Source organism: Agelaius tricolor, unplaced genomic scaffold, assembly GCF_023055355.1.
Source record: "Agelaius tricolor isolate 1412-34295 unplaced genomic scaffold, bAgeTri1.0.p SCAF_118, whole genome shotgun sequence".
In the NCBI taxonomy this organism is placed as follows: Eukaryota; Metazoa; Chordata; class Aves; order Passeriformes; family Icteridae; genus Agelaius; species Agelaius tricolor.
The window spans coordinates 3,911-28,860 of NW_027269378.1; the positions used below are offsets into that span (position 1 = coordinate 3,911).

At 63.8% G+C, this 24,950-nt stretch overlaps 2 protein-coding genes across 4 annotated transcripts; one reads left to right on the forward strand and one right to left on the reverse strand.

Moving 5' to 3' along the window:
- The first annotated feature begins 759 nt into the window (after positions 1–759).
- On the forward strand, positions 760–7,910 carry LOC139586431 (fermitin family homolog 3-like). Its single transcript, XM_071419787.1, has 9 exons — positions 760–1,042; positions 1,706–1,814; positions 2,499–2,598; positions 3,797–3,901; positions 5,477–5,617; positions 6,184–6,233; positions 6,401–6,519; positions 6,966–7,072; positions 7,675–7,910. Exons 1-9 carry the CDS (start codon positions 760–762, stop codon positions 7,762–7,764), a joined length of 1,104 nt encoding a protein of 367 aa, XP_071275888.1. The 3' UTR covers positions 7,765–7,910.
- A 3,782-nt stretch (positions 7,911–11,692) lies between these two features.
- Positions 11,693–24,845, reverse strand: STIP1 (stress induced phosphoprotein 1). Of its 3 annotated transcripts, XM_071419784.1 has the most exons (14): positions 24,710–24,845; positions 23,225–23,434; positions 21,771–21,912; positions 20,265–20,406; positions 18,801–18,963; positions 17,714–17,840; positions 17,522–17,624; positions 17,318–17,438; positions 16,313–16,409; positions 16,105–16,229; positions 15,184–15,220; positions 14,284–14,387; positions 12,595–12,767; positions 11,693–11,928 (listed from the first exon to the last, which is right to left on the reverse strand). In XM_071419784.1, exons 1-14 carry the CDS (start codon positions 24,797–24,799, stop codon positions 11,856–11,858), a joined length of 1,707 nt encoding a protein of 568 aa, XP_071275885.1. In that variant the 5' UTR covers positions 24,800–24,845; the 3' UTR covers positions 11,693–11,855. The 3 variants fall into 3 exon arrangements, with proteins under 3 accessions (XP_071275885.1, XP_071275886.1, XP_071275887.1); XM_071419785.1 differs by lacking the exons at positions 11,693–11,928; positions 12,595–12,767 and adding an exon at positions 13,141–13,251; XM_071419786.1 differs by lacking the exons at positions 11,693–11,928; positions 12,595–12,767 and adding an exon at positions 13,716–13,793.
- Positions 24,846–24,950: the final 105 nt, after the last annotated feature.

Below are 24,950 nucleotides of genomic sequence, written 5' to 3' on the forward strand. Positions count from 1 at the left end.
TCCCGGGGGTGCCCCCACTTCCCCCCCTCCCCCCAGGCCGGGCTGATAAGGGACCCGCGGGCTAAAAATAGCTCAGGGACCGCCCCTCCCCCCCCGGGGTGTGGGGTTTGGGGGGGGGGGCAGGGTGAGACCCCTTGGGGCCCCCCCGAGCCCCCCCCCGAGCCCCCCAACCCCGGTTAGCAGCCCCCCAGACCCACCCTGGGCCCCCAGAGACCCCCCCAGAACCCATTGCAGCCCCCGCCGACTGCCCCTAAGGCCCCCCCAGACCCCCCAGAATCCCCCAAACCCCATTACAGCCCCCCAGCCCCTCTGAAGCCCCCCCAAAACACCTTTAAAGCCCCTCCATACCTCCCAGAGCCCCCCAGAACCCCAACGAAGCCCCCCCAAACCCCATTACAGCCACCCCAAACCCCTCCAGACCCCCCTAAACCCCATTACAGCCCCCCTGACACCCCCAGATCCCCAACAAACTCCTCTCAGATTCCCTCCAAGACCCCATTAAAGCCCCCCCAAACCCCATTACAGCCCCCCCAAACACCCCCAAACCCCATTACAGCCCCCTCCAACTCCCCCTAAGCCCCATCAGCCCCCTCCAATCCCCCCCCCAACCCCATTACAGCCCCTCAAACGCCCCCAAACCCCCCCTAAACCCCCCTGACACCTCCGGAACCCCAATAAACTCCTCTCAAATCCCCTCCAAAACCCCATTAAAGCTCCCCGGAACCCCATTACAGCCCCCCCAAACCCCCCTCAAACCCCATGAGGACCCTCCCCAGAGCCCCCCCTGACCCCCGGTACCCGCAGCCCCCCGTTCCGGGCCCCGCTCGGGCCGCGCTCTCTGGTGGGAGCAGCGGCGCCGGTGGCTGCTCAGCCCCTCCCCCACGCTGGACGCGCTGGGGGTGGGGGGGGGGGTCCCGGCTCCGCTTCGCCCCCCGGCTCCGCCCCCTGCGCCTGCGCCTCCCCCCCGGGGGGGTCCTCAGGACGCGCCTGGACTGCGCCGAGACCCCCGGCAGGGCCGTGGCTGCGCTCTGTGCGCTGCTCGGTGGGTCTGGGGGCTTCCATTGGGGGTCTGGGGGCTTCCTGTGGGAGTCTGGGGGCTGCTCGGTGCGTCTGGGGCCGGGATTTGGGTCTGGGGGCTTCCATTGGGGCTCTGCGCGCTGCTCGGTGGGTCTGGGGCCGGGATTTGGGTCTGGGGGCTTCTATTGGGGGTCTGGGGGCTGCTCGGTGCATCTGGGGCCGGGATTTGGGTCTGGGGGCTTCTATTGGGGGTCTGGGGGCTGCTCGGTGGGTCTGGGGCCGGGATTTGGGTCTGGGGGCTTCCATTGGGGGTCTGGGGGTGTCACTATAGGGCTCTGCGCACTGCTTGGTGGGTCTGGGGGCTTCCATTGGGTCTGGGGGCTGCTCGGTGGGTCTGGGGGCTTCTTGTGGGGGTCTAGGGGCTGCTTGGTGGGTCTGGGGGCTGCTCGGTGGGTCTGGGGCCTCCATTTGGGGTCTGGGGGTTCCTCGGTGGGTCTGGGGGCTTCATTTGGGTCTGGGGGCTTCCTTTTGGGGTCTGCGGGGTGCTGGGTGGGTCTGGGGGCTCGGGAGGGGTCCCTGGGGTGTGATTTGGGTCTGGGGGTGTCCCTGGGGGGGTTCCGGGTGTGATTTGGGTCTGGGGCTGTCCCTGGGGGGGTTCCGGGTGTGATTTGGGTCTGGGGTCCTGCAGGGCTCCCCCACCCCGAGGAGCTCTCGCTGCTGTGGCCGGAGCGGGTGGGGGAGGGGCGCGACCCCCCCCCCGCCCCCCCCCGACCTGGACCTGACCCACCTGAGACCAGGTGAGGGGGGGGAGGGGAGAGGGCACCGGACCCCCCCCCGTGCGCCTGCCCCGCCCCCTCACTGCTCTGGCCCCGCCCCCCCACTGCTCTGGCCCCTCCCCCCGATCCTGCCCCTCCCCCCAGCCCTCTGGCCCCGCCCCCAGTTGTGGCCCCTCCCCCAGCACTCTGGCTCCTCCCCCAGGCTCCGCCCCTCCCCCCGAGTTGCTCCGCCCCCTGTGCAGTCTCAGGATTGGGGGGCGGGGCCCCCCAGGACCCCCCCCGGAGCCCCCCCGGGACCCCCCTGGAGCGACGGGCGCGGCTGCACGCGCGGTGAGGGGCGGGGCTTGAGGGGGCGGGGCTTAACGGGGCGGGGTTTGAATGCGTTTTGGGGACATGGCTTGAGTTTGGGTGTGGTTGGGGGCGTGGTTTGGGTGTGGCTGTGGTTGGAGGGCGTGGTTTGGTGTTTGGGTGTGGTGGGGCGTGGTTTGGGTGTGGTTTTGGGGGCGTGGTTTGTTGTTTGGGTGTGGTTTGGGGGCGTGGTTTGTTGTTTGGGTGTGGTTTGTGGTTTGGGTGTGGTTTTGGGGCGTGGTTTGTTGTTTGGGTGTGGTTTGGGGGCGTGGTTTGTTGTTTGGGTGTGGTTTGGGGGCGTGGTTTGGCGGTTGGGTGTGGTCGGGGCGTGTCCGAGCGCAGGCCCCGCCCCCTCAGCTGGTTGGACGTGGGGCGGTCCCTGCTGGAGCAGGGCGTGGCCGCCGAGCAGGAGCTGGAGCTGCGCTTCAAATACCCCTGCGCTATGGGGGAGCCACAGGTACCCCAAAAACAGCCCAAAATCCACCTGGGGACCCCAAAACCACACCTGGGGACCCCCAAAACCCCTGTGCCCTCGGGGAGCCACAGGTGCACCCAAAAATACCCCAAAATCACCCTCAGGGACCCCAAAATACAGGTGGGAACGCCCCCAAGTACACCTGTGCTATGGGGGAGCCACAGGTACCCCAAAAACACCCCAAAAACACCCCAAAATACACCTGGGGACCCCCCAAACACCCCTGTGTGCTTGGGGAGCTACAGGTACCCCCAAAAACAGTCCCAAAAATACCCCAAAATACACCTGGGGACCCCAAAATATTCCCCAGGGACCCCAAAATATTCCCCAGGGACCCCCCCAAAACCCCTGTGCCCTCGGGGAGCCACAGGTGCACCCAAAAATACCCCAAAATCACCCTCAGGGACCCCCGAAATCCACCCAAATACTCCTGTGCTATGGGGGAGCCACAGGTAGCCCAAAAACGCACCTGGGGACCCCCAAAAATACCCCCAAGAACCCCAAAATCACCCCAGGTACCCCAAAACCCCCCTGGGGCTGGTCCATGGGGGTTGCAGCCCCCGCAGATATTTTGGGGGTCCCTGGGTGGGGTTTGGGGATCTCTTGGGAGGGTTCTGGGGGTCTCTGGAGGTTTCAACCCCTCCAAACCCTTTGGGGTTCCCTGGAATGAGTTTTGGGGTTCTCTTGGGTGGGTTCTGGGGGGTCCCTGGAAGTCTCAGAAGTTTTGGGGGTCCCTTGGGTGGGGTTTTGGGGGTCCCCGGGGGTTTCAGCCCTCCAAACCCTTTAGGGGTCTCTTGGTTGGGTTTTGGGGGGCTCTGGGGGTCTCAGCCCCCCTGAACCCTTTGGGGGTCCCTGGGCGGGGTTTTGGGTCTCTTGGGTGGGGTTTTGGGGGGCTCTGGGGGTCTCAGCCCCCCCGAACCCTTTGGGGGTCTCTGGGTGGGGTTTGGGGTTTCTTGGGTGGGGTTTTGGGGATCCCCGGGGGTCTCAGCCCCCCCGAACCCTTCTGGGGTCCCTGGGCGGGGTTTGGGGGTCTCTTGGGAGGGGTTTTGGGGTTCTCTGGGGGTCTCAGCTCCCCCGAACCCTTTGGGGGTCTCTGGGTGGGGTTTGGGGGTTTCTTGGGTGGGGTTTTGGGGTTCTCTGTGAGTCTCAGCCCCCCCGAACCCCCCTTTGTGCCCCCCAGCCAGGGCTGCACTCGCAGCTGCTGCAGGCGCAGGCCCTGGGGTCCATCCTGGCCGAGGAGATCGAGTGCAGCGAGGAGCAGGGGCTGCGCTTTGCTGCCCTGCAGGTACCCCAAAAACCCCACAAAATAACCCAAAAACCAGCCCAAAACCTGCCCCAAAAACACCCCCCAAAAACCCCAAAAATAAACACCCCAAAAACCCCACAAAATAACCCAAAGATACCCCCAAAACCAGCCCCAAACCAGCCCAAAACCACCCCCCAAAAAACCCCAAAAATAAACACCCCAAAAACCCCACAAAATAACCCAAAGATACCCCCAAAACCAGCCCAAAACCAGCCCAAAAACACCCCCAAAAAACCCCAAAAATAAACACCCCAAAAACCCCACAAAATACCCAAAACCCAGCCCAAAACCTGCCCCAAAACAGCCCAAAAACACCCCCAAAAAACCCCAAAAATAAACACCCCAAAAACCCCACAAAAATACCCAAAAACCTGCCCCCAAAACCTGCCCCAAACAGCCCAAAAACACCCCCCAAAAAACCCAAAAATAAACACCCCAAAAACACCCACAAAGCAGCTCAAAACCACCCCAAAACCGCTCCGAAAATACCCAAAAAACACCCCAAAACCACGAAAATAAACACCCCAAAAACCAGCCCAAACACACCTGAAAAACACTCTGAAAATACCCAAAAAAACCAACCCAAAACCACTCCAAAAATACCCCAAAAACATTTCCAAAAAGCCCAAAAATAAACACCCCAAAACCAGGCCAGAAACAGGACCAAACACCCCAAAACCAGCCCCAAAGCACCCCCAAAACAGCCCAAAACCACCCCAAAAACAAACACCCTAAAAGCACCTCAAAAACACCCAAAACCACCCCAAAACCAGCCCCAAACCCAGCCCAAAACCACTCCCAAAAACCCAAAACTGAACGCACCAAAACCACCCCAAAACTACCCCAAAGCCACTCCCCAAACCAGCCCAAAACCGCCCCAAAATTCCCCAAAAGCAAAAACCCCAAACCGCCCCCAAAAGATCTCAAAACCCCCCCAGAACACCCAAACCTCCCCAAAATCTCCCGGTACCCAAAAATCTCCCAAAGCCCCTCCCTGGATCCCCCGGGACCCCCTCAAAAACCCCCAAATCCCCCTGGGACCCCTCCCCAAAATCCCCCTGGGACCCCTCCTGAAATGCCCCAGGGACCCCCCCCAGATCCCCCCAAAACCGCCCGGGACCCCTCCCCAAAATCCCCCCAGATCCCCCCAAAATCGCCCCCAAAACCCCCCCTGGGATCACCCCAAAATCCCCCCAGGATGCCCTGGAACCCCCAAGCCCCTCCCAAAAACCCCCGGGACCCCTCCCCAAAATCCCCCCAGATCCCCCCAAAATCGCCCCCAAAACCCCCCCTGGGATCACCCCAAAATCCCCCCAGGACGCCCTGGAACCCCCAAGCCCCTCACAAAACCCCCCCGGGACCCCAAAACCCCCCCGGGACCCCCCAAAATCCCCCCGGGACCCCCTGGGATCACCCCAAAATCCCCCCAGGACGCCCCGGAACCCCCAAGCCCCTCACAAAACCCCCCCGGGACCCCCCAAAACCCCCCCGGGACCCCCCAAAAACCCCCCCGGGACCCCTCCCCAAATCCCCCGTGCCCCTCCCCCCCCCCAGTACCTGATCGAGGGGCCGGAGTGGGGGGAGGGGCGCGACCCCCAGGACCCCCCCGAGCCCCCCCCGGACCTGGAGGCGGCCCTGGAGAAACTGGAGCTGAGCCTGGGGGGGGGCGCGACCCCCGAGACCCCCGGGCAGGGGGTGAGACTGGGGGGGACTGGGAGGGACTGGGAGGGACTGGGGGGGAAACTGGGGATACTGGGAGGGACTGGGAGGGACTGGGGGGGAACTGGGAGGGGGACTGGGGAGACTGGGAGGGACTGGGAGGGACTGGGGGGGACTGGGGGGGAACTGGGAGGGGGACTGGGGGGCACTGGGGGGCAGCAGGACCCCCGGGCATGGGGTGAGACTGGGGGAACTGCAGGGACTGGGGGGGACTGGGAGGGAAATTGGGGAGACTGGGAGGGACTGGGAGCACTGGGAGGGGGATTGGGGATACTGGGGGCACTTGGGATACTGGGAAGGGGATTGGGGGACACTGGGAGGGGAACTGGGAATACTGGGAGGGACTGGGAGGGAACTGGGAGGGCACAGGGGATACTGGGAGAGGATTGGGGGTTACTGGGGGGCACTGGAAGGAACTGGGGACACTGGGATGGGACTGGTGGAACTGGGAGGGGAACTGGGGGACACTGAGGGCAGAACTGGGGACACTGGGATGGGACTGGGGGCACTGGGGGGGCACTGAGGGGTCTGGGGGTCCCCAGGAGGAGCCCGGAGCCCCCCCCGAGCTGGACGAGGAGCTGGAGATCCACAGGTACCCCCGGACCCCTCCCCGGGCCCAAATTTGGGGTCTCCCTTGGACCCCTCCCCAATTTTGGGGTCCCTGTGCCCATTTTGGGATCCCCATTAAACTGCCCTCCCCGATTTTGGGGTCCCTGTGCCCATTTCTGGGGTCCCCCCTGACATTTTTGGGGTGCCCAGGGGGTCCCCGTGGCCGTTCCGGGGGTCCCGCCCTGCCCGGGCCACGCTCTCGGGGTCGTCGCTGTCGCTCTGGAGCCCCCCAGGCTCGGGGGGACCCCAACAGCAGCTGAACCTGCGAGGTGAGACCCCAAAACCGCCCCAGAGACCCCAAAAACCCCCCCAGAGACCCCAAAACCACCCCAGAGACCCCAAAAACCCCCTCAGAGACCCCAAAACCCCCCCAGAGACCCCAAAACCACCCCAGAGACCCCAAACCTGCCCCAGAGACCCCAAAAATCCCCCCTGGACCCCCCAAAACCCCCCCAAAACCACCCAGAACCCCAAAAACCTCCCTGGGACCCCCAAATCATCCTCAGACCCTTCCCAGCACCCCCAAATCCCCCTTGGGATCCCCCCAGGACTCCCAAATCAACCCCAAGAGCCTCCAAATCCCCCCTGGGCTCCCTTTAACCCCCCCCAGACCCATTTGGGGCGCCCCCATTTCCCTTCCTGTGCCCCCTTTCCCCCCCAAACCCCTCGGGGACCCCCCCTGACCCCCCCATTTTCCCATTTCTCCCCCCCCCAGGATGTGAGGTCATCCCCCAGGTGGATTTGGGGGCGCAGAAATTCCACGTCAAACTCGGGGTGCCCTCCCCGGGGGGGCCCAGCGAGACCCTCCTGCGCTGCCGTGATGTGGGTGGGGGTCCCGGGGGGTCCTGGGGGGTTTTGGGGGGGTCCTGGGGGGGAACTGGAGGGTCCTGGGGGATCTTGGGGATTTTGGGGGGACTTTGGGGGTACTTTGGGAGGGTCCTGGGGGGGTTTTGGGGGCTCTGGGAGGGTCTTGAAGGGGTCCTGGGGTGTTTTTGGGGGGGGGTCACAGGGGTTTTGGGGGGGTCCTGGGGTATTTGGGGGGGTTCTGGTGGGATCCTGGGGGGTCCTGGGGGAGTTTTAGGGGGTCCTGGAGGGGTCTGGGGACTCTGGGGTGGAGGGGAATTGGGAATTGAGGAGGGTCCCATGGGGATTTGAGGGTCCTGGGGAGGTTTGGGGGATTTTTTTTATTGGGGGGGGGGGCTCGAGAATTCCTGTGAGATTTTGGGGGTGTCAGTGATTTTGGGGGGGTCTCTATGGGAATTTTGGGGAGGTTTGAGAGACCCAGGGGATTTTGGGGGGGGGGTTGATTAATCCAGGGGGGATTTTGGGGGGAATTTTGGGGATTTCAGTGATTTTTTGGGGGGGTCTCTATGGGAATTTTGGGGGGGGGGTCCTCAACTATTTCTGCCCCCCCTCTTCCGCAGGCCCCCCAATTCTCCCGCTGGCTCTGCGGCCTCCAGGCGGCCTCGGGGTGGGGGTCCCCATCATCTGGGGGGGGGGTCCCCATCATCTGAGGGGGGGTCCCCATTATCGGGGGGGGGGGTCCCCATCGTCCGCGGCGCTGCGGGCGCAGATCCGGGGGGTCCTGGGGGTCCTGGGGGTGCAGCCGGATGGGGGGGACCCCCCCGGGACCCCCGCCCGGGCCCCCCCGGACCCGCGGCTGCTGCTGCCCCCCCGGCTCCAGCGCAGGATCAAAGGCAAGGAGGTAACGGGACCCCCCCCAGAGACCCCTCCTCATATTTAACCCATCCAGAGACCCCTCCTCATATTTAACCCCATCCAGAGACCCCTCCTCACATTTAAACCCATCCAGAGACCCCTCCTCATATTTAACCCATTCAGAGACCCCTCCTCATATTCAAACCCATCCAGAGACCCCTCCTCATATTTAACCCCCCCACCAGACCCCTCCTCACATTTAAACCCATCCAGAGACCCCTCCTCACATTTAACCCCATCCAGAGACCCCTCCTCATATTTAACCCATCCAGAGACCCCTCCTCACATTTAAACCCATCCAGAGACCCCTCCTCACATTTAACCCCATCCAGAGACCCCTCCTCATATTTAACCCCATCCAGAGACCCCTCCTCATATTTAAACTCCCCCCCAGCCCCCCCAATTCAACCTCTCAGAGCCCCCTCCCATTTTAACTTCCCCCAGAGACCCCTCCCCACATTTTAACCTCTCCCCCCCCCCATTTAATCCCCCCCAAGGGACCCCTCCCCATATTTTAGCTCCTCCCAGGGACCCTTCCCCACATTTTAACCCCCCCCCAGAGACCCCTCCTCACATTTTAAACCCCCCCCCCCATATTTTAACCCCCCCCAGCCCCTCCATTTTCCTCCCCTGATTTTCCCCCCTCAGTTCACCCACAGCCCCCTCCCCATTTTAACCCCCCCGTATTTTACCCCCATATTTTACCCTCCCCGTATTTTACTCCCCCATTTTAACCCCCCTGTATTTTACCCCATTTTTTGCCCCCCCATATTTTACCCCCCCCCATTTTAAGCCCCCAATTTTGCCCCCCCCATTTTGCCCCCTCATTTTAAACCCCCTCCCTTTTACCCTCATTTTTTGCCCCCCCATTTTAAACCTCCACCCATTTTAACCCCCCCATTTACCCCCCTCCATTTTTTGCCCCCCCCCCCATATTTTACCCCCCCATTTTTACCCCCCCCCCCGATATTTTTGCCCCCCCCCCCCCCAGTTCCCCCAGCTCCTCCTCCGGGTTTTGCTCCGGGAGGGGCCCCTGAGCCCCCCCCAGGCCCGGCTGCGCTTCCTGCAGGCCTGGAGGGCCCTGCCCGACTTCGGCCTCGGAGTCTTCATCGTGCGGTACTGGGGCAACTGGGGTCAAACTGGGGGAACTGGGAGGGACTGGGAAGGACTGGGAGGGACTGGGAAGGACTGGGGGGCACTGGGATCAAACTGGGGGCACTGGGAGGGACTGGGGGGGAACTGGGGGGAACTGGGATGGACTGGGAGGGACTGGGAGGAACTGGAAGGGACTGGGAGGGGACTGGGATCAAACTGGGGGGACTGGGAGGGACTGGGATCAAACTGGGAGGGACTGGGAGGGGACTGGGATCAAACTGGGAGGAACTGGGGTTGGGGATCTGGGGGGGTCCTGCAGGTTCCGGGCTGTTCCCATCCCTGGTTCTGGTATTTTGGGGGTTCCCATCGCTGGTTTTGGGGTTCCCATTGGGATTTTTGGGGCTGGTTTTGGGGTGCCAGGTTCTGGGGGGGCTCTGAGCTGGTTTTGGTGCTCTCAGCTGTGGTTTTGGGGTTCCCATTGGTGTTTTTGGGGTCCCAGGTTCCGAGGCGCTCTCGGGTGCTTTTGGGGTGTTCCCATCGCTGTTTTTGGGGTTCCCGTTGTTGTTTTTGGGGTTCCCATCGCTGTTTTTGGGGTTCCCATTGTTGGTTTTGGGGTTCCCATCGCTGTTTTTGGGGTCACATTCCCATTTTTGGGGGGTCCCAGGTTCCAGGGCGCCCCCCGGGACGAGGCTCTCGCCGTGGGGCTCTCGCGGCTGCTGCGGCTCCCGCTGGGCTCGGGCGGCGCCGCCCGGAGCTGGAGCCAGAGGGAGCTGAGACAGTGGGACGTGAACTGGGACAGCGGGCAGGTAACTGGGATGGACTGGGAATGGGAACTGGGAGCACTGGGAATGGACTGGGAATGAACTGGGACAGTGGGCAGGTAACTGGGATGGACTGGGAATGGACTGGGAATGGACTGGGATGGACTGGGATGGACTGGGACAGCGGGCAGGTAACTGGGATGGACTGGGATGGACTGGGATGGACTGGGATGGACTGGGAATGGACTGGGAATGGACTGGGAACACTGGGAATGGACTGGGAATGGACTGGGAGCACTGGGAATGGACTGGGAATGGACTGGGAATGGACTGGGACAGCGGGCAGGTAACTGGGATGGACTGGGAATGGACTGGGAATGGACTGGGACAGCGGGCAGGTAACTGGGATGGACTGGGAATGGACTGGGATGGACTGGGAATGGACTGGGATGGACTGGGAATGGACTGGGAATGAACTGGGAACACTGGGAATGGACTGGGACAGCGGGCAGGTAACTGGGAGGGACTGGGAATGGGAACTGGGAGCACTGGGAGGGACTGGAAGGCCCCGGGCAGCCCCTCTGGGATTTGAGGAGGGGTCTCGGGGGTGTCTGGGGAGGGGCCTCAGCCCCGTTGGGATTTGGGGAGGGGTCTCTGGGATGTTGATTCGGGGCGGGGTCTCAGGGATGTTGATTTGGGGAGGGGTCTCGGGGCTGTTGATTCGGGGCGGGGTCTCTGGGACGTTGATTCGGGGCGGGGTCTCGGGGATGCTGTTTGGGGGCGGGGTCTCACGCCCCGCCCCTCGCCCCGCCCCTCGCCCCGCCCCCTGGCAGGTGCGGCTGTGGCTCAGCGGTGACGTCACGCTGGGGCTGCGCGTGCTCTCCGCCCCCCCCCGCGTCCTGCACCAGTTCCTGGGGGGGGCCCTGGCCCTGGGGGGGCCCCCCCGCGACCCCCGCGAGCTGCAGCGGCTCCTGGAGGGGGGGCTGGACCCCTGAGACCCCCCCGGGGCTGGCACCCGACATTTGTCACCGTCACTGTCCCCGAATTGTCACCCCCGACCCCCCCACACACACAAAAACTCAACAGCACCCGGTGCTCGGTGTTTGACTGGGGGGGGGCTTGGAGCCCCCGAAATTATTGTGGGAGGGGGCTCGGACCCCTAAAATCCTTGTGGGAGGGGCTTGGAGTCCCCAAATTATTGTGGGAGGGGTTTGGAGCCCCATGAATCCTCATGGGAGGGGTCTTAAACACCCCCAAGTCCTCGTGGGAGGGGCTTGGAGTCCCCAAATTCTTATGGGAGGGGGCTCGGACACCCCAAAATCTTTGTGCGAGGGGTTTGGACCCCCCCAAATCCTTTGGAGAAGTGTTTGGAATCCCCCAAATGCTTTTGGGAGGGGTTTGGAACCCCACAATTTTTGTGGGGGGGGCTTGGAGCCCCAAAATATTTGTGGGGAGGGGTTTGGGGTCTCCCAAATCCTTGTGGGAGGGGTTTGGAGACCCCCAAATCTTTGTGGGAGGGGTCTCGGACACACCAAAATCCTCATGGGAGGGGCTTGGAGACCCCCAAATCCTCGTGGGAGGGGTCTTAGACACCCCAAATCCTTGTGGGAGGGGTTTGGAGTCCCTAAATTATTGTGGGAGGGGCTCAGCCCCCCCCCCAATCCCACCCATGGGGGTCCCACCCCATCCTCGAGGGAGGCTCTCATGCAGTGGGACCCCAAAACTCCCCCCCAAAATGTCCGAAATCCCCCCCAAAATACCCCCAAATCCCAGAAAATGTCCCTAAATCCCCCCAAAATGTCTCCAAATCCCCCAAAATGCCCCCAAAATGTCCCCAGGCGCCCCCAAAGCACCCCCAGAGCCCCAGCCCGGTCTCTGCTCCGCTCTTTATTGGGGGTGGCAGCGCCCCAGAATCGACGGGGGGTGCGGGGGGGGGGGGGGAAGGGGCGGCACCCCCAGACCCCCCCCCCCCAAGGGCTGGGGGTGTCCCCGGGGGGGGCCCAGGGGGGTCCCCGGGGGCTTTGGGGGGGTCACCGGATGGCGATGAGCCCCACGTCCATCAGCTTCTGGATCTTCTGCGCTATCAGGGGGTTCTTGAGGTGCCTGGTTGGGGACACGGCGGGGTCAGGGGGTGGGGACAGCGGGGACACCTCGGGGACACCCTGGGGACACCCTGGGGACACCCTGGGGTGGTTTGGGACACACTGGGGACAGTTTGGGGACACTCTGGGACAGTTGGGGACACTGTGGGGACACACTGGGGACAGTTGGGGACACCCTGGGATGGCTGGGGACACTGTGGGGACACCTCAGGGACACCATGGGAGAGTTGGGGACACACTGGGGACAGTTGGGGACCAGCTGGGGACGTTTTGGGGACACTCTGGGACAGTTGGGGACACTGTGGGGACACCCTGGGATGGCTGGGGACACTGTGGGGACAGTTGGGGACACACTGGGGACATTGTGGGGACAGTTGGGGACACCCTAGGATGGTTGGGGACAGTGTGGGGACACTTTAGGGGCACTGTGGGACACTGGGGACACTCTGGGACAGTTGGGGACACTGTGGGGACACTTTGGGGATACTTTGGGGACACCCTGGGGTAGTTGGGGATATGTTGGGGACACTCAGGGACACTTTGGGGACAGCTGGGGACACTGAGTGCCCTCGGTACCACCCTCACCACCTTGGGGACCCTCAGTGCCACCCCCCACTGCTTTGGGGACCCTTGGGGACCCCCGGTGCCACCCCCCGGTGTCACTGACTCGCTCAGGGCCTGCGGGTCCTTCTGCATCTGCTCCAGGATCAGCCTCATGGCCGGGTCCCCCATGATCTGCTGCACCTCGGGGTCGGCCAGGGCCCGGCGCCGCAGCTCCTCAGGGGGCTCCGAGCGCTGCTGCTGCCCCCGCACGCAGCGACGCAGCCCCTCCGCAGCCTCCTGGGGACACAGGGGACACAGGGGGTCACCAAGGGCATGGGAGTGTCACAGGGATCAGGGGGTGTCACAGGGATTGGGGGTGTCACAGGTGTCACAGGGATTGGGGGGCTCCGAGCGCTGCTGCTGCTGCCCCCGCACGCAGCCCCTCCGCAGCCTCCTGGGGACACAGGGGACATGGGGGGGTCACCAAGGGCATGGGGGGGTCACAGGTGACACAGGTGTCACAGGGATTGGGGGGGACACAGGGATCAGGGGGTGTCACAGGGATTGGGGGGCTCCAAGTGCTGCTGCCCCCGCACGCAGCGACGCAGCCCCTCCGCCGCCTCCTGGGGACACAGGGGACACAGGGGACACAGGGGGTCACAGGGGGTCACAGGTGACACAGGTGTCACAGGGATTGGGGTGTCACTGGGACACAGGGACTGCGGGGCTCCGAGCGCTGCTGCTGCCCCCGCACGCAGCGACGCAGCCCCTCCGCAGCCTCCTGGGGACACAGGGGACACAGGGTGACATGGGTGTCACAGGGACTGGGGTGTCACTGGGGGCACAGGGATTGGGGGCTCTGAGCGCTGCTGCTGCTCCCACACGCAGCCCCTCCGCAGCCTCCTGGGGACACAGGGGACATGGGGGGGTCACCAAGGGCATGGGGGGGTCACAGGTGACACAGGTGTCACAGGGATTGAGGTGTCACTGGGGGCACAGGGACTGGGGGGCTCTGAGTGCTGCTGCTGCCCCCGCACGCAGCCCCTCCGCAGCCTCCTGGGGACACAGGGGACACAGGGTGACATGGGTGTCACAGGGACTGGGGTGTCACTGGGGGCACAGGGATTGGGGGCTCTGAGCGCTGCTGCTGCTCCCACACGCAGCCCCTCCGCAGCCTCCTGGGGACAGGGGACATGGGGGGTCACCAAGGACATGGGGGGGGTCACAGGGTGACACAGGTGTCACAGGGATCAGGGGGTGTCACAGGGATTGGGGGGCTCTGAGTGCTGCTGCTGCCCCTGCACGCAGCCCCTCCGCAGCCTCCTGGGGGGACAGGGACATGGTTGGGTCACAGGGGGTCACAGGGATCAGGGGGTGTCACAGGGATTGGGGTGTCACAGGTGTCACAGGGACTGGGGTGTCACAGGTGTCACAGGGATTGGGGGCTCTGAGCGCTGCTGCTGCCCCCACACACAGCCCCTCCGCAGCCTCCTGGGGGGCACATGGACATGGGGGGGTCACCAAGGACATGGGAGTGTCACAAGGATTGGGGGTGTCACAGGGATTGGGGGGGACACAGGGATTGGGGGGGACAGAGGTGTCACAAGGATCAGGGGGTGTCACAAGGATCAGGGGGTGTCACAGGGATTGGGGTGTCACAGCTGTCACAGGGGTCAGGGGGCTCTCAGTGCCACCGTCCCTCTGCAGCCTCTGGGGGACACAGGGGGGGCACAGGGGGACACAGGGGGGGCACAGAGGGTCCCGGGGGGGTCACCAAGGGGCACAGGGGGGGTCCCGGGGGTGGCAGCCCCACCTTGCAGGAGGGGTCGAGGTCCAGGGCGCGCTGATAAACCTCCATGGCCTTGGTGTAATCGCGCATGGCCTCGAGCGCCGCCGCCTTCCGCGTGTAACCCTTGACTGGGGACAGCGGGGACAGAGGGGACATGGAGGGGACATGGAGGGGACAGCGAGGGACAGAGGGGGACATGGAGGGGATAGGGGGACATGGAGGGGACAGCGGGACATGGAGGGGACATGGGGGGACAGTGGGGGACATGGAGGGACAGGGGGACATGGAGGGGACAGCAGGGACAGAGGGGACATGGAGGGGACAGCAGGACATGGAGGGGACAGCAGGGACAGAGGGGACATGGAGGGGACAGCGGGGACATGGGGGGGACAGCGGGACATGGAGGGGACAGCAGGGACAGAGGGGACATGGAGGGGACAGCAGGACATGGGGGGGACATGGAGGGGACAGCGGGACGTGGAGGGGACAGGGGGACATGGAGGGGACATGGGGGGGACAGTGGGGGACATGGGGGGGATATGGGGGACAATGGGGGACATGGGGAGATATGGGGACAGCAGGGACAGAAGGGGACAGGGGGGACACGGGGACATGGAGGGGACAGAGGGGGACAGGGGGACAAAAGGGACACAGGGACAACGGGGGACACAGGGACAGGGAAGATGTGGGCACAGATGGGGGACAAAGGGACAGGCAGAAGGACACAGGGACACACAGGTTCAGGAGGATGGACACAGGGACAGGAGGGGACACAGGGACAGGAGGGGACACAGGGACATGTTGGGGACAGGTAGAACAGGAGGAGGAAGGCACAGGCAGAGAAGGAGGAGGGTGAGGATGATGAGGGCGCAGCAGAGGAAGGGCAGGGCCTGTCCCCTGCTGTCCCCTCGTGTCCCCACTCACTGAAGGTGGGCTCCAGCCGGATGCACTCCTCGCAGTCCTGGGGAAAAAGGGGGGGTCAGGAGGGTCCCAAAGTGCCCCTTGCACCCCACAAACAACCCCAGCGCCTCCTCTGTGCCCCCAAACCGCCCCAGAACCCCAAACCAACCCTCAGGACCCTCTCACACCCTTCAAACCACCCCAAAATCCTCCAAACCAGTCCCAAATCCCCCAGACCAACCCTCAGGACCCTCTCACACCCCTCAAACCACCCCAAAACCCCTCAAACCAGTCCCAAATCCCCCAAACCAGTCCCAAACTACCCCAAAATCCTCCAAACCATTCCCAAAGCCCCCAGGACCCCCCAAACCATTCCCGAACCCCCCTAAACCCCCCAAACCATTCCCAAACCCCCCAAACCATTCCCAAACCCCCCAAAGCAGCCCCCAGGATCTTCTCAAACCACCCCAAAACCTCCAAACCAACTCCCAGGATCCCCCAAACCATTCCCAAATCCCCCAAACCCCCCAAATCAACCCCCAGGACACTCCAAACCATTCCCAAACCCCCCCAAACCATTCCCAAACCACCCCCAAACCATCCCCAAACCCCCCAAAATCCCCCAAACCATGCCCAAAACCCCCCCAAACCATTCCCAAACCCCCCAAACCATTCCCAAACCCCCCCAAACCCCCCAAAACCCCCCCAAACCATTCCCAAACCCCCCAAACCATTCCCACACCCCCCAAACCACCCCCAAACCATCCCCAACCCCCCAAACCATTCCCAAACCCCCCAAAACCATTCCCAAACCCCCCCAAACCATTCCCAAACCCCCCAGGACCCCCCAGACCATTCCCAAACCCCCCAAAACCCCCCAAACCATTCCCAAACCACCCCAAACCCCCCAAAGCACCCCCAGGACCCCCCCAGGCGGTGCCAGACCTTGAGGGCCAGGGGGAACTCGAGCAGTTTGGTGTAGCAGGCGGCGCGGTTGCTGTAGAGCCGCGCCTCGTGCGGGTTGCGCCGGATGGCCTCGCTGTAGTGCTTCATGGCCTGCGGGTAATCCCCTACAAAAAGAGCCCCCCTCGCTTTTAGGGGCGCCCCCAAACCCCTCAGAGTCCCCTGGAAGCGCCCCCAAAGCCCCTCAGACCTCGCTGGAAGCACTCGTTGCCTTTGTTCTTCTCCTCCAGCGCCAGGTCGGGGTCGATGTAGGCCAAGCGCTCCTGCTCCTTCAGGATCTTCTCAGCCTGCAGGGGTTTAGGGGGTCAGGAGGGGGACAGGGGGTCACCCCAAACCCCCCAGGACCCCCAAACCAGGGCCAAAGTCCCCAGGACCCCCAAACCAGGCCCAGACCCCCCAGGACCCTCCAAACAAGGCCCAGACCCCCCAGAAAACCCAAACCAGGCCCAGACCCCCCAGGACCCTTCAAACCAGGCCCAAACCCTCCAAACAAGGCCCAAACCCCCCAAACCAGTCCCAACCCCCCCAGAACCCTCCAAACAAGGCCCAAACCCCCCTAACCCTAACCCTAACCCCCAAACCAGGCCCAAACCCACCAGGACCCCCAAACCAGGCCCAGACCCCCCAGAAAACCCAAACCAGGCCCAGACCCCCAGGACCCTTCAAACAAGGCCCAAACCCCCCAGGACTCCCAAACCAGGCCCAAACCCTCCAAACAAGGCCCAAACCCCCCAAACCAGTCCCAACCCCCCCAGGACCCTTCAAACCAGGCCCAAAGTCCCCAGGACCCTCCAAACAAGGCCCAAACCCCCCAGGACCCTCCAAACCAGTTCCAAAGTCCCAAACCCACCCCCAGTCCCCTCAAAGCAGTCCCAAACCCCCCAGAGCCCTCCAAACCAGTCCCAAAGTCCCCAGAACCCTCCAAACAAGGCCCAAACCCCCCAAACCAGCTCCAAACCTCCCAGGACCCTCCAAAGCAAGCCCAAAGTCCCCAGACCAACCCCCAGAACCCTCCAAACCAGTCCCAAACCCCCCAGGACTCCCCAAACCCCCCAAACCAACCCCCAGGACTCCCCAAACCACCCAGGACTCCCCAAACCAGTCCCAAACCCCCCAGGACCCTCCAAACCAGTCCTAAACCCCCCAAACCAGCCCCCAGGACCCTCCAAAGCATTCCCAAAGCCCCCCCAGTCACCTGCTGACACTTCTTGAGCACGTCGGGCGTGCGGTGCTCGGCCAGGGATTTGTTGTAGAAGTGCACGGCGTCCTTGTAGCGCTCCTCGCGGAAATACGAGTTCCCAATCCTGGCATAGGCCCTGGGGGGGACACAGGGACGGTCTGGGGGTGCCAGGGCCGGTTTGGGGGGGACGGCAGAGACCCCAAAAGCTGCCGAGCTCACTTGGCAATCTGCCTGTAATCCTCGCGGTTCTCCCGGCCCACCTCGATGGCGCGCTCGCACAGCGCCCGGCACCGCTCGTACTCGCCCGTCTCGAAGTACACGGCTGGCATTGGGGAGATTTGGGGTTCAGGGGGGGGTTTTGGGGTTCAGGAGGGGAGATTTGGGGTTTGGGAGGGGTTTAGGGTGACAAACCTGCTTGGTTGGTGACGTAGGTCATGTTGGTGGGGTCCAGCTGCTCGGCGCGGGTGTAGTGCTCCAGCGCCGCCGGGAACTCCTTGCGCTTGTAGGCGGCGTTGCCCAGCTCCTTCTCCTTCTGGGCCTGAGGGAACCCCAAAAACGGCTGAAATCACCCCAAATTTCACACCCAGATCCTTCTCCTGCCATGGCCCAGCTCCTTCTCCCACTATGTCTGCAGAGGAACCCCAAAACCGGCTGAAATCACCCCAAATTTCACACCCAGATCATCCCCACCATGGCCCAGCTCATTCTCCTTCTGGGCCTGGGGGGAACCCCAAAATCGGCTGAAATCACCCCAAATTCCACACCCAGCTCCTTCTCCTGCCATGGCCCAGCTCCTTCTCCTTCTGGGCCTAAGGGGAACCCCAAAAATGGCTGAAATCACCCCGAATTTCACACCCAGATCATCCCTACCATGGCCCAGCTCCTTCTCCTTCTGGGCCTGAGGGAACCCCAAAAACGGCTGAAATCACCCCAAATTTCACACCCAGATCATCCCCACCATGGCCCAGCTCCTTCTCCTTCTGTATCATAAGGGGAACCCCAAAAACGGCTGAAATCACCCCAAACTTCACACCCAGATCCTTCTCCTGCCATGGCCCAGCTCCTTCTCCCACTATGTGTGCAGAGGAACCCCAAAACCGGCTGAAATCACCCCGAATTTCACACCCAGATCATCCCCACCATGGCCCAGTCTCCTTCTCCCCCTATGTGTGCAGAGGAACCCCAAAATCGGCTGAAATCACCCCAGACTTCACACCCAGATCATCCCCACCATGACCCAGCTCCTTCTCCTTCTGGGCCTGAGGAGAACCCCAAAATTGGCTGAAATCACCCCAAATTTCACACCCAGCTCCTTTTCTTGCTGTATCTTAAGGGGGAACCCCAAAATCGGCTGAAATCACCCCAAATTTCACACCCAGCTCCTCCTCCCACTGTGCAGATCCCCCAAAACCCAGCCCCTCACCCCAAAACCCAAGTGAGACCCTCCCCAATTCCCCTTTCCTCCCCCCCAGCCCCATTTTGGGGACCCCCCCCTCACCTCCTGCTTGTTCTGGGGGAGCTCCTCGGTCGGGGGGGGCTGCGAGGGGGGCGGTGGGGGCGGGGGGGGTGGGGAAGGCGCCTCCTCCTCTTCCTCAGCCCCGCTCAGCTCCACCCCCAGCAGCACGCTCAGCGTGGTCATCACCCGCGGGTCCTGCAGCTTCCTGGGAGGGCAACCAGGGCTTTGGGGGGGCTGCACCCCGAAAATCCCATCCCAGAACTGTCCCGGGGGGGCTGCACCCCGAAATTCCCATCCCAGAACTGTCCCGGGGGGGCTGCACCCTGAAATTCCCATCCCAGAACTGTCCCGAGGGGGCTGCACCCCGAAATTCCCATCCCAGAACTGTCCCGAGGGGGCTGCACCCCGAAATTCCCATCCCAGAACTGTCCCGGGGGGGCTGCACCCCGAAATTCCTGTCCCAAAATTCCCCGTCCCAAAATTCCCATCCCAGAACTGTCCCGAGGGGGCTGCACCCCAAAATTCCTGTCCCAAAATTCCCCCAAGGGAGCTGCACCCCAAAATCCCCACCCTGAAACTCCCCTGAAAGGGCTGCACCCCAAAATTCCTGTCCCAAAATTCCCCATCCCAAAACTCCCCCGAGGGGGCTGCACCCCAAAATCCCCGTCCCAGCCCCTCAGTGGCCCTGGTCCAGCCCCCCAAGCCCCCTCCCAGCCCCCCAAAACTCCCTCCCATTCCTCCAAGGCCCTTCCCAGCCCCCAAACCCCCTCCCAGCCCCCCAGAGCCCCCCAAACCCCTCCCAAAACCATTCCCAAACCCCCCAAACCATCCCCAAACCCCCCAAACCATCCCCAGGCCCCCAAACCCCCTCCCATCCCCCCAGAGCCCCCCAAGCCCCCTCACTGACACCCCAAACCCCCTCCCCAGCCCCCAAACCCCCTCCCAGCCCCCCAGAGCCCCCCAAACCCCCTCCCCAGCCCCCCAGCACCCCCCAGCCCCTGACGCCCCCAAACCCCCAAACCCCCTCCCCAGCCCCCCAGCACCCCCCAGCCCCTCACTGACGCCCCCAAACCCCCAAACCCCCTCCCCAGCCCCCCAGCGCCCCCCAAACCCCTCAGTGACGCCCCCAAACCCCCTCCCCAGCCCCCCAGAGCCCCCCCAAACCCCTCACTGACGCCCCCAAACCCCCTCCCCATCCCCCCAAACCCCCTCCCCAGCCCCCCAGAGCCCCCAAACCCCTCACTGACGCCCCCAAACCCCCTCCCCATCCCCCCAAACCCCCTCCCCAGCCCCCCAGAGCCCCCCCAAACCCCTCACTGACGCCCCCAAACCCCCTCCCCAGCCCCCCAGAGCCCCCCAAACCCCTCACTGACGCCCCCAAACCCCCTCCCCAGCCCCCCAGAGCCCCCCCAAACCCCTCAGTGACGCCCCCAAACCCCCTCCCAGCCCCCCAGAGCCCCCCAAACCCCCTCCCAGCCCCCCAAACCCCCCAAACCCCTCACTGACGCCCCCAGCTGCCCGGGGTCGCTGCGCAGCGTCTCCAGCAGCCGCCGGTACTCGGGGTCCCCCAGCAGCCCCCGGGTGCGGGGATCGGCCTCCAGCCGGGCCAGCAGGTCAGGGGCACCGAAGGGGTTCAGCAGCTTCCGCTCTGCAGCGGGGGCACAGCGGGGCAGGCGCCCCAAAAATCATCTCAGGGGGGCTGAAACCATCCCAGGGGGGCTGAAATCATCTCAGGGGGGCTGGAACCATCTCAGGGGGGCTCAAATCATCCCAGGGGGGCTGAAACCACCTCAGGGAGGCTGAAACCACCTCAGGGGGGCTGAAATCATCTCAGGGGGGCTGAAATCATCTCAGGGGGGCTGAAATCATCTCAGGGGGGCTGGAACCATCTCAGGGGGGCTGGAACCATCTCAGGGGGGCTGGAACCATCTCAGGGGGGCTGAAATCATCTCAGGGGGGCTGGAACCATCTCAGGGGGGCTGAAATCATCTCAGGGGGGCTGAAATCTTGCCCTCGACACCCCAAACTCATCCCTCCCCATTCCCCAGGACCCTGAAACTCTCTGGGCTACCCAAAACCTTTCAGGGACACCTAAAACCTTGCTGGACCACCCCAAAACCTCTCCAGGACACCAAAAACCTTCCAGGGCCACCCAAAACCTTTCAGGCACCCCAAAAACCATCTCAGGGAGGCTCAAATCCTGCCCTCAACACCCGAAACTCACCTCTCCCCATTCCCCAGGACCCTGAAACTCTCTGGGCTACCCAAAAACTCTCAGAGTCTCACAAAATCTCTCCAGGGCCACCCAAAACCTTGCTGGACCACCCCAAAACCTCTCCAGGCTACCAAAAACTTCCAGGGTCACCCAAAACGTCTCCAGGTCACTCAAAACCTCCCCAGGACCCTGAAACTCTCTGGGCTACCCTAAAACTTCCAGGGCCACCCAAAACCTTTCAGGCACCCCAAAAACCATCTCAGGGAGGCTGAAATCATCTCAGGGAGGCTCAAATCCTGCCCTTGACACCCTAAACTCATCCTTCCCCATTCCCCAGGACCCTGGAACTCTCTGGGCCACCCAAAACCTTTCAAGGTCACTCAAAATCCTTCACGGCCACCCAAAACCTCTGTGGGTCACCCAAAACGTCTCCAGGCCACTCAAAACCTTCCAGGGCCACCCAAAACCTCTTGAGACCACCTAAAACATTTCTGTGCCCCCTAAAACTTCTCTGAGCGGCTCAAAACCTTTCGGGGCCACCCAAAATTTCTCCAGGCTGCTCAAAACTTCTCCAGGCCACCCAAAACCTTCCAGGGCCACCCAAAACCACCCCAGGACCCTGAAACTCTTTAGGTCACCCAAAACCTTTCAGGGCCACCCAAAACCTTTCAGGGCCACCCAAAACCTTTCAGGGCCACCCAAAACCTCTCCAGGGTCACCCAAAACCTTTCAGGGCCACCCAAACCCTCCCCAGACCACCCAAACCCGTCCCAGGGAGCTCCCCCAGGCCCCCCTACCCGCCAGCCTGGCCTCCACCCCGCGCAGGCCCTGCAGGAGCTGCTCATTGCCCGGCTCCCGGGCCAGCCCCTCCTCGTAGGTGGCCTTGGCCTCCTCCAGGCGCTGCAGGAACTCCAGAGCCGCCGCCTTGCGCGAGTACCCCTGGGGGACACGGGGGGGACACGGGGGGGACGCGGGGTCACAGCCCTGGCCTGGCCTCTGGGGGGCCTGGAATGCCCACCCTGACCCCCCCATTGTGGTTAACCCCCACCCTGACCCCCCCTCCATGGTCAGACTCCAACCCTGACCCCCCCATTGTGGTTAACCCCCACCCTGACCCCCCCATTATGGTTAACCCCCACCCTGACCCTCCATGGGATCCCCCATGGTCAGACCCCCTGAGACCCCCCCCCCAAATCATCCCCCCATGAGCCCACAGGGACTGTACAGACCCCCCAAGATGAGCCCCCCATAACCCCATGGAGGCTGTAGCCCCCAAGATGAGGCCCCCATGACAGCTGTACCCCCCAGATCACCCCCCCATAACCCAATAGGGGCTGCACACACCCCAAAATCAGCTCCCTGTGATCCTATAGGGGCTGTACCCCCCAGATCATCCCCCCATGACTCAATAGGGGCTGCACACACCCCAAAATCAGCTCCCTGTGATCCTATAGGGGCTGTACCCCCCAGATCATCCCCTCCATGACCCAATAGGGGCTGCACACACCCCAAAATCAGCTCCCTGTGATCCTATAGGGGCTGTACCCCCCAGATCACCCCCCCATGACTCAATAGGGGCTGCACACACCCCAAAATCAGCCTCCCCGTGATCCTATAGGGGCTGTACCCCCCAGATCACCCCCCCCATAACCCAATGGGGGCTGCACAGACCCCAAAATCAGCTCCCTGTGATCCTATAGGGGCTGTACCCCCCAGATCACCCCCCCCATAACCCAATGGGGGCTGCACACACCCCAAAATCAGCTCCCCGTGATCCTATAGGGGCTGTACCCCCCAGATCACCCCCCCCATAACCCAATGGGGGCTGCACACATCCCAAAATCAGCCTCCCCGTGATCCTATAGGGGCTGTACCCCCCAGATCACCCCCCCATAACCCAATAGGGGCTGCACACACCACCCCCCCACCCCATTCCTCCAAGCTCCGCACACACCCCTCACCCTCCTCCCCTCCCCCAGACCCCCCGAGCCCCTCTCACCCCCCCATTCCCCCCGGTGCCCCCCGTGCCCACCTTGGCCCAGTCGGGCCCAGCTCCAGCGGGCTCAGGCATTGCTGAGCCCCCATTCCCCCCATCCTCCCCACACCCCCCATTCCCCCCGGTGCCCCCCGTGCCTCCCGGTGCCCCCCGTGCCCACCTTGGCCCAGTCGGGCCCAGCTCCAGCGGGCTCAGGCATTGCTGAGCCCCCATTCCCCCACACCCCCCATTCCCCCCGGTGCCCCCCGTGCCCACCTTGGCCCAGTCGGGGCGCAGCTCCAGCGTGCGGCACGCATCGGCCAGGGCCCGCCCGTAGTCGCCGAGCCGCGCGTAGGCGGCCGAGCGGTTGCTGAACAGGACGTGGTTGTTGGGGTCCCGGGCGATGGCGGCCGAGTAGTGCCCCACGGCCGCCCCCACGTCCCCCGCCGCCAGCGCCCGGTTCCCCCGCTCCTTCAGCTCCTGAGCCTGCCCGAGCCGCACCGGGAACCGGAGAGGGGCACACGGAACGGGAGAGGGGCAGGGGAACCGGAGAGGGGGACACGGAACGGGAGAGGGGGACACGGAACGGGAGAGGGGCAGGGGAACCGGAGAGGGACAGGGGAACGGGAGAGGAGGAGAGGAAGAGGAGGCACGGGAGAGGGAAAGGAGGAACGGGAGAGGGAGAAAAGGAACGGGGAGAGGGAGAGGAAGAAGAGGCACGGGAACGGGGAGAGGGAGAGGAAGAGCAGGCACGGGAATGGGGAGAGGGAGCACGGGAACAGGGAGAGGGAGAAGAAGAAGAGGCAGGGGAACAGGGAGAGGAAGAGGAGGAACGGGAAGGGGGAGAAGGGGCACGGAAATGAGGAGAGGGGGAGAGGAAGAGAAGGTACGGGAACGGGAAGGGAGGAGGAAGAGCAGGCACGAGAACGGGGAGAAGAGCAAGGAGGAGAACGGGGAGAGGGTGAGGAAGAGGAGGCACGGGAACGAGAAGGGAAGAGGATGAGGGAGAGGAGGGGAAAGGGACGGAGGGAAAACAGCGAAGGGCCGGGAGCAGCCAGGGGCGAGGAAGATGAGGAGAATGAAGGTGTCGGAAGACGAGGAGGATGAAGGCGCAAAAGAAACGAGGATGAAACGGGCGAGGAAGATGAGGATAACGAAGGTGCGAGGAAGATGAGAAGGATGAAGAAGCAAGGCAGGGCAAGTGACAGGCAGAGAGAAGAGCGTGAGCAAGGCCGGAAGGATGAAGACGAGGGCGGTGAAGATGAAGGAGAAGCGAAGAAGAGGAGAGAAGGAAAAAGAACAAGAACGTGAGCAAGGAGGCGCTTCCCAGAGACCCCAAATCCCTCCAGGACCCCCTCGCCCCCTCAAGGACCCTGAACCTCCCGGGGACCCCTCAGGGACCCCCAACAAGCCCAAACCGCCCTGAGCCCCCTCAGGGACCCCCAGACAAACCCAAACCGCCCTGAGCCCCTCAGGGACCCCCAAACAAGCCCAAACCGCCCTGAGCCCCCTCAGGGCCCCGTCAGTTCCCCCTCAGCTCGCTCAGGGACCTCCAGACGAGCCCAAACCACCCCGAGCCCCCTCAGGGCCCCGCGCTCCCCTCAGAGCGCCCTGACCCCGGCAGCGACCCCCGAGCCCCGTTCGGGATCGCCATAAAACCCAGCCCCGATCCCCAGCCCTGCCCCCGGAGCTGCCCCGGTCCCGGTTCCCCTCAGGCCCCTCCGCCCGCCCCGGGACCCCCTCAGGGCCGCTCCCCCCCACCTCCTCCATGGCCGCGGCTCCGCTCCCGCCGCTCCCGCGCCGCCCTCTGGAAGCTGCTAGAACCCTGCGGCCACGCCCCCCGCACCCCATTGGCCGCCTGCCCCACCCGCCCGCCCCCGCTCACGCTCCCATTGGCTGCCTCCCGCCTTCCCGCCTGCCCATTGGCTGCTGCGCTCAGCGGGGCGCGCCCCTTTCCAGACGGAAGCCGGCATCGGGGCCCGCCCACGCGTGCTCCCATTGG